The sequence below is a fragment of the Argiope bruennichi genome, chromosome 8, assembly GCF_947563725.1.
Source record: "Argiope bruennichi chromosome 8, qqArgBrue1.1, whole genome shotgun sequence".
NCBI lineage: Eukaryota > Metazoa > Arthropoda > Arachnida > Araneae > Araneidae > Argiope > Argiope bruennichi.
Window position 1 is genome coordinate 34,890,445 of NC_079158.1, and position 22,914 is coordinate 34,913,358.

General features: G+C 28.5%; 1 protein-coding gene across 4 annotated transcripts in view; it reads right to left on the reverse strand.

Annotated features, from left to right (window-relative positions):
- Positions 1-22,914, reverse strand: part of LOC129980829 (formin-binding protein 1-like) — a 62,940-nt gene that overhangs the window by 16,523 nt on the left and 23,503 nt on the right. For all 4 annotated transcript variants that reach the window (XM_056091241.1, XM_056091242.1, XM_056091239.1 and 1 more), the window contains exons 2-7: positions 3,553-3,668; positions 3,414-3,464; positions 2,214-2,361; positions 2,071-2,133; positions 1,149-1,253; positions 929-1,057 (exon numbers count right to left, since the gene is read on the reverse strand). In XM_056091241.1, coding sequence (XP_055947216.1) covers positions 929-1,057; positions 1,149-1,253; positions 2,071-2,133; positions 2,214-2,361; positions 3,414-3,464; positions 3,553-3,668 — 612 coding nt within the window. The remainder of the gene's footprint in view (positions 1-928; positions 1,058-1,148; positions 1,254-2,070; positions 2,134-2,213; positions 2,362-3,413; positions 3,465-3,552; positions 3,669-22,914) is intronic.

The window sequence follows — 22,914 nt, forward strand, 5'->3', positions numbered from 1 at the left end:
AAAATTCTTTATCCATATTAAAAAAAAAAAAAAAAAAAAAAAAAAAAAAGCATATAAACACAATTCTTAAAATATACATATATTACAAACGTTTTTGTTTCAATGGAAGGAAGTTTTAAACATTATATAAAGAAATATGAAACCAAGAATATTCATATTGCTTTCTTCAGATGTATTTTTTAATTATAGGTAGTACATATATAATTTACAGTAAAATTTTCAGTAAAAGTATAGTAAAATTTTCTCAGAAAAAATAACAGTAATTCATCAAGTTGTAAAAAGAAATCAAATAGATGTCTTCCAATTACTTAAAAAGAGAAGAAAGGAGGAAAAGACGCACTTCTCTGTTTCTTTGTATAAATTCTCTTTTTAAAAATATGTCTTAGATCCTTTAATTTATAAGCTCATTAAAAATAACTATTTTGCATTTTTACAACATAAAAACATAGATAAATTCTAATTATGAAAATACGCAATTTGCATCAAACCACTGAATACAAGAATGCAAAATTTAAACTGCAGTGCAACACAGATAAAAAATATTATTTAGAAGTTTTGAAAATACAAAAGTTTCTTACAAAATTTTGTATGCACTATAAATTCTAGAGAAACAAATTTTTTTCTTCAAAATTTTTCTGCATTAAATAAGACACAATAATAATAATAATTAAAAAAAAATACTTACAACTCTTGAGTTGCTAACATTCAGAAGAAAAATCAGAATTAAGAAATATTAACTTATTCTCATTAGAACAGAAAACACAGGTAAACAGTTATGCAATTTTAAAAAGTTGCATCTATATGAGTTAACACTGCTATGATGCAAGCAAAACAGCATAACCCTCACCTAATTAATAGGAAAACAAAGTGAAAAATAATCTCTATTTTTACTCCAGGAAAAAGTTTAATTTCTTTCTTCTATAATTACCTGGAATACTTTTGGCATTAATTCATTATAATGTTGTCTTTGTGCTTCATTTGTCTTTTGTAATTGATTAGAATAATCAGTCTTGCAGTCTTCACAAGCCTGCTGTTTTGCTATACTATTCAGTCTAGCCTGTAATTTAAAAAAATTTATTTGGTTACAAACAGAGCAAGAAATTAGTAGTAGGTATATATTTAAAATAATACTAATAATGAATACATACTTTCTCTAACTCTATTCTAGACAGATGAAGGTCATCTAAAGCTTTCTGATAATTGTCACATGCTTTTTCAGATTCTTTAAAAGATTTTTCATATGTTTTTTTGGCCTGAAATTTTTTTTAAAAACAATTTTATACAAAAATTAATAAAATAAAAATTCTCAAAATGTATCAAATAATATATCAGTAAAAATTTTATAATTCAAACACATGCACACAAAAGTATATTTATATGAAAATTAATTAGAGAAAGCAAAATCAATAAAAATTTTAACTTTATTTGTTGTATTTTTTCTAAATTCTTCGTGTGTAATGAAAAGCTTTAATCTTATCACTTATTTCAAAAATGTAAATTCAACTAAAATAATAATGTTTTTTCGCCAATATTTGTAAATCAATGTTTTAAGTTGACATCTATCCAACCCCACCCCCATTTTCTCAGTATTTATATTTTACATAAGTGCAATAATCTCAGTTTAATGCATTAAAGGATAGGTGGTTTATTTTTGCATCAGTATGAATATAAGTTGTAAAAGCATAAATGTAATACTTAAAACCATAGAGGAACTCTAGGCAAAAGGTAATAAAAATTACAATGAACCATTCTTATTTCTTAAGTTTAATAATTTCTATCCCTTCTTTTTAATACTCATGAATTTTCTCCTAGTTTTGAGATTCATTATTGCTGTAGCGACATAAAACAATAAGCAAGAAATGTTTGTATAAATATTTAAGAATAAGTATAAATAATTAATTAAACTATTAAACATTATTGGTATTATTTTAAGTGCAAATCTTAATCTAAAATCTTAAACTGACATCAACAGATTTATATCTTGAATGGCATGATTTGATAAATGTTCTGCAATTATTGATGATGAGCTGATTATTTATTGAGCAAAATTTATTTAAGTAAGAAAAATACCTTTTCTAGTTGAACTAGTGAAGCTTGTATGTTTGCTTGCAATTTAAGACCTTCTTGTAAATGCTAAAAAATATATACAGGATAATTAGCCAAATAAAATAACAAAAAACATAAAATATTACAGAAGACAAACTAGCACTTACAGTTTTCCTCTCTTCTCTGAATTGTTTTACCAACATATTTATGTCTTGAACGACATGATTTGATAAATTTTCTGCTATTAGTTCATGTTGCCCTGCTATGTCCTTGATTTCATTCAGCATAGAATGAAAAGCTCTACATGTGGAAAACCTAAATATAACAAATAAATTATTTTAAAAAGAGTTACTTTTAATGTGGGTAGCTTAATGAATTTAATAAATCCTGCCATAGAATCCAAACGAAATGCATTATCTTTTGAAGTTAATGCAATAGCTCGTGAAAAGTGCTGACATTTCAATAAGAGATATACTTAACAGAGAAATGAATACAAGCTACCATTATCATTAAGCATGCTAACTAGTTATTTCAATCTTGAATTAGACACATTTTTAAACGAGCTTATTATTTTCTATTCTATAACTTATTTTCTCAAGAATAGAGATAGTTCATTACTATTCCTTGAAATTTACCACAGGCCTTTTACAAAAAATTTTACAAACAATTCATTTGTATTTTCAATTAATACTTTTAAAAAACAATAATAATCCTAAAACAAATTCTTTCAAAATAATATGCATGAAGAATTCTACATTAGAAAATGAAATAAAAAAGAAAATGAATTTTAAAGAAAAAAATTTACTTGTAAATAAATATAAGCTATGATTTGCTAATATGAGAATATTCAGGAAAATAAACTTTCAGTCTACAAAACATTTTAAGCACTTATCTAACCAGGAGATATAAAGTGCATAAAGTATTGCAATTATTTTCTCTAATACTCATTTAGCTGACTAAACATACTGAGGAAATTAAATAGTTATGTAATATGCTTTAAAAAAAATACAAAAAAGAGAATTTTTCTTGTAAGTGGAACAATGACACAATGCATATAAAATATGCAAAATACAACTATCACAAGTCTGAAATTTAGTATTAAATCATTTTAGCATCATCACAATTTTTTTTTAATAAATATGTCATTCACATCATAATTTACCCTACCACTATGACTCATTATGTTGTCATTATGACTATAATAACAAAGATTGTCTCTCAAAATTATGTGGCATTATTATATCTATAATGAACACACACAATATATAACTTTTACATTACTACATCTGCAAAGAAAGACTAAATCATTAATAAAATGTTAAACAGTACAAAAAAATATCAAATTAATAAATATTTTTATAACTTACTGTAAATCATCTTCTCCTTTCTTTTTATAACTGTAATTTTTTGTAAGCTTCCTAAAAATTAAATTAAACGTTAAAAGTATATACTTACTTGAAAAATAGTAAAAAAAAAAAAAAAAGATAGAATTGTAAATATGCATACTTTAATTTAGTTGCATGTTCATTTTGAATGGCACTAAAATCTTTAATAAATTGGTTGAATCTTTCAAGATTCTCGACGCCTTTCAAAGTATGAGTAGATACTTGATCAAACTGATCCTACAAAGAATTGAAATAAATTATGAATATAAAGCATTTCTGGCAATAACTACATTCAGCTATTTAAAATTCATACCAAAAAAAAATCATTTTTGTCTAAAAATCACCAATATTTTGCAAATCAATATTAAAAAAAAAATTCTTATCAATAGTTTTGCAATCGATAATAATACATAGCAGCTTTCAAATTAATATTTGCTAGAGTTAAATACCATCTATTCAAACTCCGCCAAAGAAAAATTCGACGAGTCTTTTTAACCCCTTAATGTCGTGCCCGATTATTGCTACTACATATTACAAACTGAAATGAAATCAATCAAAGATTATATGATTTGATACAAAAAATTATCCATTATCCACAAAGTATAGATTATGAAATAAATTAGTAGGATAAATAGTGATAATAATGAAACAGTTAAGAAGTTAGCAACATTTTAGTGAAATGCCGCAAACTATAATTTTACTAGGCATTTTAGTTATTAACATTTAACTTCACTTATCCAACTAGCGCAGCGATATGTACACTAGATTAGAGTGTACCGAAAGTTGTTTGCAATTTCAAAGATATAACTCACAAGCAGACATAAGTCATTTTTGCGATAGACCATAGGGCCGGAATAGCATCTCTTATCAATAAATAAAGTTTTTTTTATCTATTTTTTATATATATACAACAGATAAATGCAGAAAAATATGTTTAATTGAATAAATTTACAGTAGCACAATAACCCAGTTCCATGAACAATAATATTTCAATTTTGTGCGCAGTACTACAATTACAGGTAGGATGCACTATAAACAAAAACCTTTGGGTGAACTTGAACTTAATGTAAATGTTCAAAAGACTCGACGTCTTGTGCGATGTGCGTTTCACATGTATGCAACTTGAAACCTAATTATCAAATCCAGTTTTAATCTGATCTCCTTTTCCATGTTTTAAAAAATTACTGCTGGAACTGTAGCAATAATATTCTTTAAGCGGACTTCAGTAAGTTAAGAGTAGTAAATTTCAGGGCAAAGAATTGAAATCATCTTGCTGCTGACGATAACGCCACTTTGTCTTTTAAAATAAAAAAATTCTGAAGATTTTTTTCCTCCTTAATACAAAAGACTACTAGAGTTTATTAAACGGAAATTGTCAGCTGTATTTTATCTATTTATGGCTGTGTGTGTTTATTCTATATGAACGTTAGAAAAAGCACAACACATACATTTTTAAGTCATATAGTTTATAATATAATAATTGATATAAATCATGTTTAAATTAAATTTGAAAAATTGATTAAAATTTAGAGAAAAACTGTATGGGAATGAAATGGATATTACTATAACGTGCTAATTTACTAATGGATGTAATATAATTATTTAAATTTTGAGATGTGTAAAAATAATGTGTGTGTGGTATATTGTTCAGAAATTATTATAGAAAAGCCTAAAATCTTTTAACTCTTTCTTGTAGAGGAGCGTAGAAACTATTTAATAGCTCAATTAATTTTTCTAGATTCTAAAGAATATGTGCGCTAAATTTCAATTGAATCCGTCAAGGAGTGTGAAATTGTATAAGGTTCGAGCAAGTAAACAAACAAACAGATTAATAATTATATAAATAAAGATAGAGAACTTATACAAATTCGGTAGACTTTCTTGGCTTGCAAAATGAAATAACAGAGCGTAACGTTCTGTATGTCGCCGCTCCTTTTTCATTTTTAAATAACCAATGAAAGAAGTACAATTAGGGATGAAAAATTTTGTTACATCAAAAAAACACAATTTAGATTGTAATCTATGTAATTAAACTTTCCATTCACCACCCAACTTTCCACTTCATTTCACTCAAAACATACAAAAAAGCATCAACTGCGTTTCTGGAAGGAAGTCAATTGAAAAGTCACAAATAAATATTGTTTGAATTTTAACAGAAAAACTAATGCATGAGTTCAATAACAAAATGCTGAAACACGTGTTATATCAACCAATAATCTTTCCTATTAGGTTGGGTTTTAAATTATTTTTTTTTTAAAGAGGGACTGCCGAAATCTGATACGCCATTTCTTAATGAATTTAAATGATGTTAGTCAAATCGCATATATTTCTATGATGCAAATGGATGGAACACCACAAAAATAAATTAATAATAAAAAAGGAAATAATTTTTAAAACATTTTATCACATGCACATAGTGGTCTAAAAATAAACGGGTCTAATGAAAACATTCTTCATAAACGTAATTAGACGGGAGTGTTCCTCCGAAGCTTTTTTGCATACTCTCTAACAATGTCTTATCCTATTCTTGTTTTCCTATGGCACTTGCCATGGACAAGCCCGCTATTACGAAGACAGCGATTTTAAGCCGGTCGGGGAGCGTCTCTTGTTCTTTTTAGCAGCGCCAACGTGGGCCAAGAGTACGACTATGCTACTCACGCATCACTCATCCGCTTGCACAACCCCTTTTACAGGAGGGCACATTCACACATCTCACAGATAGAACAACAGAAGAACAACCATGCCCAAACCAGGACTCAAACCCAGGACGTCCAGATCACGGGGAAGACGCGCTACCCCTATGCCAGGAAGTCGGCATCCTATTCTTTCCTCGCATAAGCTGCGTTCCGACGACCTGTGGCCTTATGGATTTGGTCTTAAATCTGCCAACTGATCAATTGTAAGACAATCCTCGACTGTGTACGTCGGTCTGGAGTTTCCTGCATTGTCGGTAAATTGAATAGTCATCAATAGGGATGACGAATATTTTCAGAGCGGTTATTACGTAACCAATATCAAAAAGTCGCAAATACAAGTGATCAATACTTTTCAAAGAGGGGTGTGATTCAAATCCTTCATACGATCTTACTGATGATATTTCGATTACAAGTTTTGGATCACGATAGAAACTAACAATCGATACGATATCACTGAAATTTGCCGGAGCGGTGACGATACGATCTGTCCAATGGAAGCTCTCGAAAGAAATCTGTGATTGGATTGAAAAGTGAACGGACCGGTTATTGGAATTATCGTATCGTATCATTGAATTGCATATCAATGAAATTTATCGCAGCGGTGATTTCACCGGAAAGTGCGAGGCTTCACTGGAAAGTGCGAAGTCACCGATATTCGTATTTGATGATGCACTATTCCATACAGATCATTTTTTATTGCTCGTGACATGATTGACTTTGATTACATGTACTCTGTTTACTGCTGGCGCCATCTATTGGTAGAATATAGGACTAAAGTAAGAATTTTAAAGAAATGACATATTTTTAACTCATCTTTTCCAGAAAATGGTTCACTCTAATAAATAAATTAAATAAATAGTTTTGAGAAAAAAAAATAAAATTTAAGAAGTAAGCTGAAACAGATAAATTAATTCATTCACATGTTAATTAAATTAGTAAATTAAGTATTAATTACAATTAATAAATTTTATATTTAATATTAAGTAATAATTTTTAATTAATAATATGATTGAAATAACAGATATTTGGAACGCATATTTAAAAATAACAATAGCAATATTATTTGTTATTCAAAAAATCGTGGATATGCATCTCTAGTCATCAAAGAACCCCGGAAAATTAGGAGAGGGGAAAGTGTGCTTGTCTCCAGACGCGCACAATTCGTTGAAACGGGGCTTAAAAGAGTGGACTTCAGGCGAAGGTCAAAAGTGCCCAGATTTTTAATTTCAGATTATTACGATGGAAAGTTTCGTGCTTTAAAGTATTAAAAAAAATAATATGTATTTTGGAAGTCTATTTTCTTGGGAGGGGGGTGGGAGTAAAACAACAACAACAAAAATAACACAGACAATTTTCGTAACAAGATCGCATATCCAATTTCATTTACCTAAGTTGCTGCATTTATGAGTTGTCACTTTTACATGCATGTGAATGTATACTGACCGACAGACAGGGAAACCTTTTGAAATTTGATTCAAAATATGATTTAAAAAATCTACACATTAAATGGTAAAATAGTGTACCAAGCTTCACTTTATCTAAGTTTATGCATTTTTGAGTTACTGCGTTTACATGCAAAAAAACGGTCAATGTACACTTTAGATGCTAAATCTGTGTGCTAAATTTTATCCATCAAAGGTGTAACGTTTTGGAATCACCTTGTTCTCTTACACTTAGATAACCACAATTCCTATGAAAAGATCACAAACAAAATTTCACCTGCTTAAAACGTTTTAAAGTTACCATGCTCATAGAAAGACAGGCATCATTCCACAAATGTGAGTTCAGAAAAGTGTAAACCGAGGAGTATATCTGAAGACCATTCGCAGTAATTTCTTTTAAAAAAATAAGGTCCTAGAATAAAAGCAGTGGGCTAATCGTCTAAAGCAAAATGTAAAGATTTAACTTGGCCGAAATACGGCAATTCTTAGTGTCGTCCATGGTGTTATTGATGTACAAGTGTTTAGCCACTCCATTGAATATACCATATGAATATTCTATGGAATAATCCTCAAGAAACGTCACTATCGCCACTGCTGCGTTCCTCTTGTTGGTGCAAACTAGTATTTTCTCTGTTGGCGTCCTGGCATAGGGGTAGCGCGTCTTCCCCGTGATCTGGGCGTCACGGGTTTGAGTGCCGGTGCGGGCATGGTTGTTCTTCTATGTTCTATCTCTGAGATGTGTGAATGTGCCCCCCGGTAAAAAGTTGTTGTGCAAGCGAATGCGACGCATGAAGTAGCTAATTCGTACTCTTGGTCCTAGTTGGCGCTACTGAAAAATCAAGAGACGCTCACTCGACGTAAATCGCTGACATATCTGTCAGCGGGCTTGTAAAGTGTCATAAGTAACATTCACAACAACAGTGTTTTCTCTTTGCATAAATATTTAGAATACAAAACTGAGATTAACAACGAGCGAGATTTAATTAAAAAATAAAAAGTTCGACAGCATTTAGTATCTCAAATTTAGCGGTTTTTTTATTTTATTTTTTTAAATATTTTGAAAAGAATAGTTGAAAATTTGGCTTTGGTGCGATGATTAGTTACACTTGTTTAATGTTTTGAGCATTCTATCTCGGTTATTAATCATCATATGAATTTTTTTACAATATTTAGTATAATGAGAGATTATTTTGCACTCTTTTTTTTTTTTTTATCGTACATGAGTTTATATAATATATATCAAAGGCAATATAATAAAGAATAAAATCATATTCTTATGTAATTCTTTTTAAAATTAACCTTCTGACCGACCGATTTTTTTGAAGAGAAAAAAAATCACTATTTCCAGGTAAAACAAAGCTCAAATCTATTTAAGAAGAAGCGAATTGTTGTTATATGCTCCCCTCTTAAAGGCAAACTGAAATATATAATAATAAAAGAAAATACATTAAGCCCCTGAAAATCGTGGGATGCAGCAGAAAATAAGGCTAACTTCGGACTCGCGTGACATGCAGTTTGCAAGCCAGTTAACCGGAAGCCCGAAAAAGTGTAAACATTAAAAACTAATTTTTAATCGGTTTGTTCATCTTTAAAACTAGACACTAAGCAGAACAAAGACGATAATTATTTTTAGCCAAGTTTTCGAGGGGAGCGAGCAACGCACGTGCCCTGTTTAACCAACAAATAATTTTGTTTCCCCTCCCTCCCGGCTTTGTTTTTTAAGAGCGTTTACCTAAATTTTGAATCGGTAACTGTTTGGAAAAGAGTGGCAGATGGCCTTTAAGCAGGAAGCAAAATAAGACAGCTGTAAAATCTTTACGTCATTACCTCTGCACGCTGGCCTCCGTGGTTTTGGCATAATTTTTTTTTTTTTTTTTTTTTCCTTCATTCTAAATATATACCATTTTCTCTCAGTGCTGACGTCGCTGTTTTGCTCCTTTTCTTAATGGAACATAATTTTTTGCTCTCTGTCCTCAAGTACAGAGGGTCGTTGGCTTTAAGTAAGTGTCTTATAATTAATTAAAATTAATGGTGACACATAAAACAATCTTATTGTTTAGCTTCTCAAAATTCTTGTATCCACATCCGGCAAAAATTACGTAGAAAAAGTATCTTGTAATCTTAAAAGAACTTTTGGGTAGAATAAAGTAAGAAAATGGGACAATATATAAGGTATATTAATTCTTCAGTATCTGTAATCGTATTATTAAAAACTAAAGTAAAAACAATAGCCCCCCCCCCAAAAAAAAACAAAAGGTATTGATAATTTAAATGCCTATATACGTTAGACATTCAGCAAAACAGGCAAATTTCAAAATTTTTATAATTTCCACGCAATCCAGTAGTAAAGCAAATCTTACGACTTTATCGCCAAATCTTTTACTGAAATACTATTTTTTGTAATCTTTACATTTCTACAAAGTTTATGAATTAAATAACTCACAATATGATCTGCACCTCAATCAGGGGGTCATCAAATGCAGTCTCCATATTATCAATCTTTTCAAAATAATAAAAATTTTTAAAACAGAAAAAATTTTACAGTTAGTTTTGTAGCATTGTATGTTTTCTTCATTAATTCAATATTTCTGTGAACGAATGAGTTATGAATGAGCATTTAATTAAAATAAAAAAAATCTTATTTTAATTACATGATAAATAAAACAAAACAAACAACTTATTTTATTGCACTCTGTTTTTCCTGTAAATTTAAAATATTTGCAAATTATTTTTCATTATTCATTGTGAAATTTTAATGTAGCGTGTCTGCTTAGATTAACATTGAATATGTTGTTTTTATAATAATGCATATTAATAAGAATAATGCTTTAAGATGAATGCATTTATTATGCTATTAATACATACATACATACATACATATATGTAGTAAGCACTTTTTTGTAATTAATAAACTTTAGGTAAAATTTTGCAATAGAACATTTACTATAAACGCATTATTCCCAATTTTGTACGAAACGCAATTCAAAAATTTAATAACAATATTAAAGATAAGAGACCATGAATGAAAATGGTATCAACAACAAAACCTACAATTATGAGGATCGGGAAGTACATCATGGCCGTTTAAAGGAATTCCTGGAAGGAAATGATTTTGAAATTCGGAAAGTTGTTATATTTGAATATGCAATGCAGAGAAATGTCATCTTCATGTCCACGCATTGTAATTGTAATGGTGTTTTGTACACAATATCATGAGCGGCTGTGGAATTTTAAGTTTATCAAAGAATATAAAACGATTTTTAACAGTTCATAATTATTATCTAGTAACTAACCAAACCCCACATTTGATTTTATTCCTGTTTTTTTAAGTATCGTGATATGGATTTTTTATTTTTTTATTTTATGAAATGACAAAATTCAATCATTATTTCTTCTGTTAATGTCTTCTGTATTTCTTGAGACTTTTAGATTAATTACATAAATTTATTTTAGTAGAAAATCCTTTATCTTATGAATGATTAAACTCGCTTCCTCTAAATCATGAAAAAAAAAATCCATTTTAAAATTACAATATTCTGATTATTAGAAGCAGGTTTTTTTTATTATCAAAATCTAGTGTTGCCGATGAAGGGAAAAATATGTATAGAAAATGTGCTGATGGAAGAAGTGCAATATAATGGCATAAGAATTTAAACAGAATTGGATTATCAGTATTTAAGAATAGAAATAAAATAAATGGTACTTTTTTTTTTATCAACGAATTCAATTTATTGGAACCTTTAACATTTTTATTTAGGATTTGTCTTTCAAAAAATTAAAGGAGATACAAACATCTAGTTTAAAATATTTTCAACAACATGATGGGTTGATTTATTAGTTTTATTTTATTTTGAAATTTACTCTTAATTATGGAGTAGCGATAACATGAACATTAAAAAAAAACGTATTTAATATCACTGCACTGTGAAGAAATATAAATTCAACATTTTAAATAATGAACATTATAAAAGTAAAATATATTTAAAAATGTTTTTCATAATTTGTTAAAATTAGAGAAAAAAATTGATAGAAAGATTATTAAAGATGTGTAATTTTTTTTTTTTTTTTTTTTTTTGTGTGTGTGTGTGTGCAGTATTAGATTTTTAAGTTATTGATCATAAAAATATATCGTTAAAATTATGACAAATTTTTAATTAAAATTCTTATTAAAATTTTAAAAAAATCCTTTTTTAGTGAATATCTTCTATCTAAGTAATTTCTATTTACTAAATTTCGTGAGTCCAAAACTAATGGTGTGTACTGCATCAAGTTTTAAATGATCTTAACATAATGCATACCAAAATTTACAGACAGTATGTCAGCTCCGCGGCTTTGTTATTTAAAAGAATTTCTTTAAAAAAAATGCCACTCCTTTTCTCAGAAAACCAGAAATTAAATTTTAGTAAATATCACCACAAACGATTCCATCAATAACCAGAAAAAGAATTTAATGGTCTAATAATCGCAAAAATGGATTAAGTTGAATCTAAACGGCTTAAGATTTTTTAACCTAGGTATTCCGCCTTTCTTTATTAAGTAAAAACACCAATACGAATAAGGAGAAAAGGGTAATAAACTTCGAGAAGGAGAATAAAAGAATATCGGATTTCAGGAAACATTCTATACATTTCAAACGATAGATTACAATTACAAATACGATTAGAGACAAAAAGAGAGAAAAAAATTCCCTCTAAACTGATTTAGCGTTATTTACAACTCTCATTTATATAATGTCATCGTGTTTCCATAAAATTTGCCCATAACGAAAATAAAGATTGGAAGGTACTAAGTTAAAAATCCAATTCCATAAAATATCAGTCATCTATGTGGCGTAGTCAATGATTATAGTTTGAAACAGGCTGAATCAGTTGTAGAGAATCCCTTTCTTCTAGGTGGAAAGAAAGTTTAGAAAAGAGAATGTTGACTAAGGTGTTATTTCTGTTAGCTGACCATTTTGTAAAATAACCCTTGCATTGCTTTTAAACCCTTTGTTAATGTAATTAAGCAAACTGTGCACATACTTTCGCACTCAAGACATACAAACAGATCATTCAGGCATGAATGTTAAATTTGGAAATGATATTTATAGTAGGTAATTTTTTTTAAATTTTTTTTTTTTTTTTTTTTTTTTTTTTTTTGCGAAATTACGATTTTTTTTTTAAATATTTAAATAGGTTTTTTTATAAAACCATTTGAATTTTTTTTCTTCCAAATCCATTTTTTGGGAAGTTATACTGATTTTTAAATTTATATTTACATATGTTTTAACCCTATTTTAAATCTTTAGATGTTATTTCCGCAAATATAGAATATTATAGAATTTCCTAAGAAAAAAACCTCATAAATTAAAATCCAATGCATAATTTTATTTTCAAATTTGGTATAATAATTTCTCAGTATATTATGCAGTTCCTGAACTAGAGAATAAGAAGTCTATTCCTTTAGAAATATTTTATAGTTGTTTTAATGCGTCATAATGGGAAAAAAAAAATATGAAAATTTCGTGTTATTTATCAGTCGGACCCCAATATTTAAAGAATGGATAGAAATACAGCTTATTTCTTAGGCCAGGAACAAGACAATATATTTCTTAACCTATATGCAAAATTTTAAGCAAATCATTTGATAACCTCTAACTATAAGATTTCAACCCCCCCCCCCGCTCTTTTTAGCAAAATTTTTTTTGAATTAAAAAAAAAAAAAACTTCTGTTACATAATTGGTATATTTTAGTTTTATAGATTTTTTTAAAATCTTCTTTATGCAAACATTCAAATTACTATATTTTAGAACGTTTTTCAATAATTCATCCCGAACGTAGTCTACCTTTGAAAAATACACAGAACGAAAAACTTAAAGCATTACGAAGAACAGTGTGAAATAGTAAAAATATAATTTTAAAGATATCTCAATAGACTTTTTATCCATAAGCTCTGAGAACGAGAGTAAAATATTCGGAAGGACAACACGAATTCAAAACAAAATTCTGTTCTCTGAATATGACCCATACTTCAAACACAAAGGATTAAATACTCGGAAAGATGAGGCAGGAAAGAAAAGCAAAAATTTGAAGAGAATCGGATCATTGTTCGGCAACACTTGGCTGAAAGTTTCAAGAGGGAAAAAAGAATGTGGGAACGGTTGCCTCCGAAATAAAGACACGTGTCCTTTATGGGTTGAACGTGCCTGCACTTTCATACTCAAGATATACAAAAAATAATAAGGGCTATCAGTTTACGGGGGAGGAAGCGTTTTTACCACAAAATGATGAAAGTGCTGAGCCACAGAAAAACATTTTTCCACCATTATGGTGGATAATAATAAAAGGAAATGGATTGCTTCGGAGATATAGCGAATTATTTGAAACATAAAATGCTTCTAGAGGAATATGTATGAAAAATTCGAAGGAATAAGGTCAATCAGTTTGCTGGGGAGGAAGGAATATTATATATATATATATATATAAATTTCTAATTGATCTAGATTCTAAAAATAATTTCGCAATCATTGGAGCTCAGGCTTCACTGTAACTTATAATTTCTGAGTTTTGCGGTTATAATTTCTCCACAAAATAACAGAATGTTGGCAAATTCCTTTCTGAAACTAATAAATGCCAAAAGATAAAAATTAGACTACTTACTTAAAATTATAAAGGCTCAACGCTTATTTCATCTCTCTCTCTCTCTCTCTCTCTCTCTCTCTCTCTCTCTCTCTCTCTCTCTCTCTCTCTCTCTCTCTCTCTCTCTCTCTCTCTCACACACACACACACACACACACACACACACACTTTCATCTTTTTTATTAGTTCAGATAATAAAAGAAAAAAATGATTAATGGGCTAACCATTATAACAGTTTTTATTAAAAATAATCAGTTACTAAATATTACACATACACACTTTCATCTTTATTATTAGTTGAGATAATAAAAGAAAAAATGATTAATGGGCTAACCATTATAACAGATTTTTATTAAAAATAATCAGTTACTAAATATTACACACACACACATACACACACACATTTTTTCAATAATTTGCTTAAAATTACGTTTGATTTTTTATATGTGAATTATTGAAAGTCAGTGTCTCAGTTCAATGTTTTATAATTTCAATGAGTCATATTTATTGTTTAAAAATTGCTTAGACAGAAATTAAACTAAAATCAATAATAAAAAATAAAAAAAATCTACTTTTACAGTTGAGGAGGTTAAGAAAGGGCCTAAACACTTAAATTTATAGGTGTTAATCCGGTCAAGTGTATATCCCTCACCATATAATCACGATTTCACGCTTATGAACATACTAAATCAATCAGAGAAGTTTTATATTCGTAATAACGATAATATATTTTTGTTATTTCAGTCAAATTCACGACTTCAATGTTTTTAAAAGGAAAGTTGATATAAACAGAATTATAACCCTTAGGCGCCTCTTCAGAGAAAGGCCGACTCCTGTTTGCCCGTCCCACTTGGACGAGCTGTGAAAGTGTTCCTCTGAGTAGGCAGTAATTCATGGTCATCGCACGTCTTTCGGTCCTGTTCTTCGTCTCAAAAAGGAGTTTCTTGTTACAATCTATCTCGTTCGAACTTTATTTAGATTCTGTAATTTTTTTTTTTTTAATTTAGGAACACGAGAACCACGAAAAAAAAAATAACATTTGCTGCTGAATTAATATTTTAAATCAATACATATCAAACAGTTTTTATTATTATACGGAAATAGAACTACTTCTAATGAGTGAATTAAAATAATTCGCAGTTATATATGAAATGGCATTCATCAATCCATAATTTTATTAAAAAAAGCTCCAAGTCATTAGGAAACCTTTTCGAAACTAATAAAACTAGAACAAAATTCGAAACAATTAAGAAAAAATATTATAAAAATGAGTATAACAATTGAAAATTGTAACCTTTTATGTTATATTAGCACCTTTTTATATTTAACAGTTCTAATAAATAATATATATAAAAAAACAAATAATTTCAATAATTTTATAAGGATTTAATTTCTTTGAAAACTAATAGGTTAATAAAATAGTATGTAACATTTTAAATACAGCACTTGCACAATATAACCTAAAATAAGTAAAGCAATTCACATCTAAAATGTACAGAATTAAAGGGGGGGGGGGCTGCGATATAGAATTAAACCCGGTAGATACAAAATATAAAAAAGGCGTAACGTACTTTAACAAAAGTTATTTAGTAATAATAACATTTTTGCACAATTTTTAACTCTAATCAAAATACATCCGAATTATAGACGATATTTTAACATCGTATTAATGGGAAATTCAAAAAAAATCAGACCAAAAAATAGAAATATATATAAGTTCGAACTAACAACGTTAAACTATATCAGTCAAGTGTGGATTTTTTCTTTTATTTTAGAATAAATAAAATAAAAAAAGACCATTGCGATAGAGAATTTCAAAAATTTGTTTTCTTTAATTCATATTTTAATTAATTTTTTTTTCGAACTGCTGTCATTTTATGCAAGTAAACCATTTTGAGATTATAAAATGAAATTTACGATTACATCAACTATTATTTGGACTGTTAGAATTATTAAAGAAAACAGGCAAGCGACTTATAAATAGGACCTTTTCCATTCTTATCATTTAATGTAATACAACATACAAAATTTTTTTGAAAAATTAATTAAATATTTTTTAATTAAAATTTAATTCCTCACATACATTAACAGTCAAACAATTTTAAATAAGTAAAGTTGTAATTTAAAAATATGTTTACAAAACGAGTGAATGAAAATATATTATAGTGATTAAAAATAACAACGTAAAAAATATACCACATTTTTCACACACAGGTATAAATTATTCTCCATTTTCAGTAATTCTATACCTAAATTTTTCAAAATATATCAACCATCGCTGAATTATATCTAAAAATCAACAAAATGTATTGGAATTTTCACATTAGAATATTCAATATGGAAAACTCAAGTCAAACAATTTTTCATCAGGCAAAGGTTCGAATTAGATCTCATAACAAAAACGAGTTTGCTTTTAAACAAATTTCACGGTTATATGGTTCTTCAAACTTACAGCAAAATTGTTTATGGCGTTAAATGAAGAGGAGTTAACTGAAGGAAACAAAACGTTGGCAGGCAATTTTCTCCAACGAAATCATAACATTCAATTTACACCATGTGGCGTAAACATGTACGCGCGTCGCTTACTAATGAACCTCCGGAGCCTAAATGAACGTGGGCGATTCGGTTCATAACAAGCATATTGCGCCACAGCTCATTTAAAGCAAAATGGAAACCAATACAGTCACAAAAATGTTTTATATTTAGTACTCCATTAGGACTATTATGATGAGCATGGATGATTTCAACCTTGAAAATCAAATTAACTTTTAATACTCCGGAAAGTGACCTTGTGATCCTGTCGTTAGTTCAACCATTACACACCAAGATAATATTTAAGATACACTAAAAGCTGCAAGTCTAGAAATATGAATAAGGCCTGAGAGAGAAGCTAAATCCTCCTCTTATACATGTCAAGAAATGTCAGAAGATAAACATTAAAAAGGCTTGACTCAGAAGGATTTATGAACCATGAAATTGTGAAAGAAAAACTTTCGCATTTAAACTTTTAAGAATACACAGAGTGGATGAGAAACTTAAGAAATTATTTAAAAACTAAAAACAGAAAAGAATAATTGTTTATTTGATAATTTGATAAAAATTTATAATACAGAGATAAAAATAGAAGAAACAAAAAATAATTTATTTCAGAATTTTATTCTGTGATGGAAATAATAAAAAAAGTATTGAAAGCAAATCGGCGAAAGGACACATTAATCAAATTCATTCATTTACATATAAATAATGCTTAATGAAACGTTAATTATTCTTAAATTTTATTCAAGATATTATTTGTTTATTGTTGCATTGGAGATATACTACGCTGCTTTTCTGTATTTTAATTTTAATATTATTTATAAGAGAATTATGATTAACATAAATTTATTTGCGAGTCGCAACAATCATAAATATACATATACAAAAAAAAAAAAAAAAGAAAGAAATAAAACAGGATTTTTAAAAACATTTTTAAAAAAAAAACTATTTTTATTGTTTTATACAGATATTTGAACTAAATTTGTACGTAAATTATCCTGAATGCTATAATGAAAGTTAAAAATATTTGCTGCATCTTCATTAACCGCAACCAATTAAGATTAAACGCGGAAATGAAAGGCAGTAAAAGAAAATTATAGCTGATCGCAGCAGAGTGACAATCTAAACAGAACAACGATCAAATTGCTCTGAATAAGAAATAATTGCATCTTAACGAAGTATTTATCAGTTCTACGAAAATGGAAGGGGGGAAAAGTACCGAGAAAGATAATCATATTTCTCAGCTTATGATTTGTGTTATAAAAATATTTTATGAATTCTTAAAAGAATAAACAGATGGCACATAAATACATGACTAACCAACATTAAACAAAATATGAAAGCCGAAGAAAACGCTTAGATTCTTAAAACTTTTTTTTTTCGCACAATTCTTTTTTTTTCTACGGCTAATTCGTGACGGTAAAATTCTCCCACGATCGCATGTAGACATTTATTTTGGAAAACAAGACACGTAAATGAATCGGTTCAACTCAAAATTAAATCAGTTCATCACAGGGCGTGAGACCTTTGTCATCTATTTCTACAAGAACCATGGCACAAAAAATGATCATGAAGCTTTTTGCAAGCACGAAGACACCATTACCACAGACTAAGAATGACTCTAAATGCCTTCAGTAGTCATTAAAACATTCACTGTGGACTCTTTTCTGTAAATATGTTATTATTATTATTATTTTTTTTTTGTCAAGAAAACGTTAATAGACGAATTCACATTCAATAGTTAATAACAATAATAAATGCAACGGTACAGGAAAAAACACGAATTTCATTTAGTTTTCAGATATATCTTTATTAAATATCTTAAAATATAAAAACATTTATATAATAAAGATATATATCTTAGAGTATTACGAAGAATGTAACATATGCAAAATATAGTTGATTTTTAACAACTTAATAAAATAAAAATCCGCGACTCATTAATCACTCCTGGACGGTGCACATCACAAAGGAGCGCACGCACGCACGCACGCACGCACACACACACACACACACGCACACACACACACACACACACACACACACACACACACACACACACACACACACACACACACACACACACACACACACACACACACACAATAATTTCCTTGATACAAATGTACTATAGCTGTATCCCTTTTCCTTAAAAGCATGTTACATTTTCAAAAAAGATATTTCAACGAATTGCCTTACAAATGTTATATTATTTCATTTGAGGTTGACACATACAGTTTACGTTACAGTCTGGGATGAAAGCATTGATAACAAAATTTCAAGCAAATCATTGACATGACAAAGACGACAAACATGATTCATAATAAAAAAAATATTTGGACAATGGGACAAAATTAAATTCTTAAAAAAAAAATTATATTTTACGCATTTTTGGATATATTTCAACTGTGGAGTAAAACAAGTATTCCATTTTTTTTCCTTAACAAGAACTTAATATTTTTTTTCTTTCAAAAAATATGCTTTAAAGCATGTTGAATGTATGAAAGTTTCGCACAGATTTGCGAATAATGGTTGCACTTCCATAACAAACAACAATTTAATCAATTATATGTTAGCTAATAATAAACAAAGGTAGATTTCCACTTTCGCACACAGATACAATGGTAGCCTTTTCAGTACGCTGATAGTTCGAAGACATTACAGATTCTCATTTGTTGCTCAAGAATATTTGTACAAGTTCAAAACATTGATATATGATAAAAAAAATATATAAATAATTGTAAAAATAATTTTGTACGACTCTGAATCCAGAAAATATGTTACAAAATCGATATTCCATACTTTTTATTACAAAATCAGGATATTTACAATTTATTTTTGTAATCACAATGCAGCGATAAGACTGGCGAATCATTCAGATTATTACTATTCGGATTTTAATTATATAAATCAATTTTAAAATAAAAATAATTGCATCTTTCTGAGCATAACAGAGATATGAATATATAAAGTATTCATATAATTGAACTTAAACGCTATGTTAATAGCATTTTAAGAAAATTAGAAGAAAAAAGATCGATGTTATATAAGAACTTATTCCTCAACTTATTCGTAAACTAAGAACTGATTTTTAAAAATATATATATAATATTTTTTTAGGGAGAAAAATGGTCTTATTTACAAATAAAAAAATAAAACATAGGCAATTCTGAGTATAAGCCAATATTTTTGCACAATTATTTACATTAAATTATATTATCAATCTCGTTTAAGAAACACTTTACATCAAACAATCGTAAGTTCTTACAAATTTTGGATAAATTAAATAGAATATAAATTGGGTGCTATGATATAACTGGAACTAATGCACATTTTGAGTTATACCTATTTTCAAAAGCATTACGGATAAATTTCTAAATGTTGCCTTTCTCTCCAAACTAATAATTGCATTTCAAATCGTCTGCTTCAATTAAACACATCAAATTACACATACTTTAATAACAATGCATAATAATGAACCTAAAATCAGTAAAATGGTGATTGGATACCGAATGTATTATTGCATCCAAATAATGAAAGCATACATTCGGAGTAAATATTCAAATAATGTGATAATTAACAAAAACAGTTTAATCAGACAACGCTAAACTTTTTCTGCGAAATAACTTTAACCGGTAGCGAGACCAGATTTAAAATAAAATGATAAAAATTTTGGATGAAGAAGTATAACTTTTTCTACGAAATACACACACAAAACAATTCATAAAATTTAGAAATTTAATAAATGTTTTACAATTTAAATAAATACCATTTGGAAGTGCTTCGAAACAAAACATCCGAAGATGTGCATTGTATTCTTTGATGAAGCTGCAAACAAAAACCTACCACGGAATACAAACAAAAAGAAAGCCTTGAAGAGGTAACGCGAAGAATTTAAAGATATCTGTTTTTGAATCAAACAAGGTCAGTAGCTTTTACGCTTTTTTCTTTTTTTATACCATTAGATCCTTGAAGAACTAACGCCCGAAAGCTAATACAACTTGAATGGACCGAAGTACTATGATATAAAGGAAAAGAAAACAGTAAAACTTATAAATTAATCTGTAATAACAAGGTGAAACATTTAATTAATAGTTTAGGATAACATTATCAGATGAAGGACTAGTATTATTAGTTTCAGCAGAAAAAAAAGCAAATGAATGTTGTTGCAACACTCGAATGTTCTAAACACCAATCTGAAAAATACATTGGAAGCTAATTACTGTACAGTTTAAGTGTTTAAATATTAAAATATTTTCAGCGGAACGCTAATTTTTATATTATTGTTTCATAACTTTTAAGAAAAACATTCTGATGATGAATAAATCAGCCAGCTAGATGATAACTAAGGAATTTGTTAAAGATACAAAATTGCAAATAATTTAAATCACGCTAGAGGATTCATTCCGATAAATAGAGAAATTTGTATAAAAATCTCCTAATTTCTAAGCTTATTCTTTGAAACAGAGTGGTCAAAATTAGTTCCTTAAAACCCCACAAATTAAATTATCAAGCACTTTCTGGCTGAATTTATTTTTCTATCTAGAAGACTTTTAGCTTAGGATTCAAGGTCTAAGACGGATTTTGAAGTATACGACCTGTTCGTAATCTCTATCCCAAAATATCGTATCATATGAATCACGAACTCATTTATCTATCGAATTTGTATCACAGAATAATAACTTAGAAGATAGTGGCTTTTATCGAAAAAGATCCAATATTCTTTGTTTGTGCAGCTTTCATGTAAAACTACCAAATTTGGAAGCTGTTTTTCTCATCTGCGACTTATTACATGAGTGGATTTTGAAAGCGGTTGAATATCCGCTTTCAAACATTTCTTACGGATGTTTTAGCCGTAAAAACATAAAATCTTTCAATTTTAAATGACAAATTTGGTATACTGTAAACAAAATTATAGATGCTGGGACTACTTAAATCTATTCCATGGATGACCCCTCCCCCTGCTCATTTTCTCAAAATATTTAATATTCATAGCCTCAAAGTATGTTGTCTAACGATGGTAACTTTATCCGAAGAATGAAAGGAATTAGGAATTTTATTAAGAAATTCTTGTAGAAAATGAAATATTTCTTTCACCTTATTGCGGCTTTCGAATAAAAAACAGTCATATTTTCAGGTCATCAACAGTCATTTTTTCTGGTCATAATTTCAGTAAGAATTTGGTTCCATTATTATATTTTCGTTTTTAGGTACGAAGGAGTTACGAAACAAAACGGCTCCCGACAGTCAATGCACATTTGGAACTTTAAACATAGGAACATCGAATTTTATGAATCATCAATAATTCAATTAAGAATGAAATAAGGCTTTTAGTATTAAAAGAAACAAACTCAATGGCTTTGAGTTTGATATTTTTACCCAAAAGACCTCCCATTTTCTATCAATTAAAAAGACATCCCAGACAAAATACAAATATATTGGATAAAATAGCAAATGTCCAGATGCATATTGAGTACAATTTCTTTATAATAATAATGCGAGATTTTAAGTTATTTCTATACGAGGAAAAAAATTTTAAATATTAATGTAACACACTTTCTTTTAGGCATTCCTTAAGTACTAGTTCCCATTTATCTAAACAAATGTTCATTGTCTTGTATTTCGATAATTGAGCAATGATAGTTCAATTGAACATAAAATATCCTCATTGTCATTCCATATCAATTAAATAGGTTTAAAATTGGAGGAACTATCTAAGCTATAAAAGTTACTGTTTGATCTAGCACACCTCCTAAAACAATGGAAATTATCCACCGCAACTGAATATGAAATTAAGATCTAATTTTGGCGCTACATACTGATTAACATCTAATATATACAAAAGAAGCATTAACGCATTTGAATAGTAACCCATTTCAGTTAAAAATGTAAAATTAAAAGCAAATATAGAGGTGAAGACTTGAATTCAAATCTGTATAGAAGTTATAGAATTCACTAAGCTTGACTTGAAGTGAAATAAATATTAAATTTGATATAACATGCAACTCTTATTTTTGATAATCTTAATTGTTTTTTTAAAAAAACAAACAGTTTCTCTCTCAACTTATCATATATTTACACATTTTTTTTATATGCAAAGTATTAGACGGGGGGGGGGGAGCTTTCTTCAATATATGAAACTCTCAACGCATAGAAAGGAAATTTCAGATATTGTTATCGAAAACTATCAGA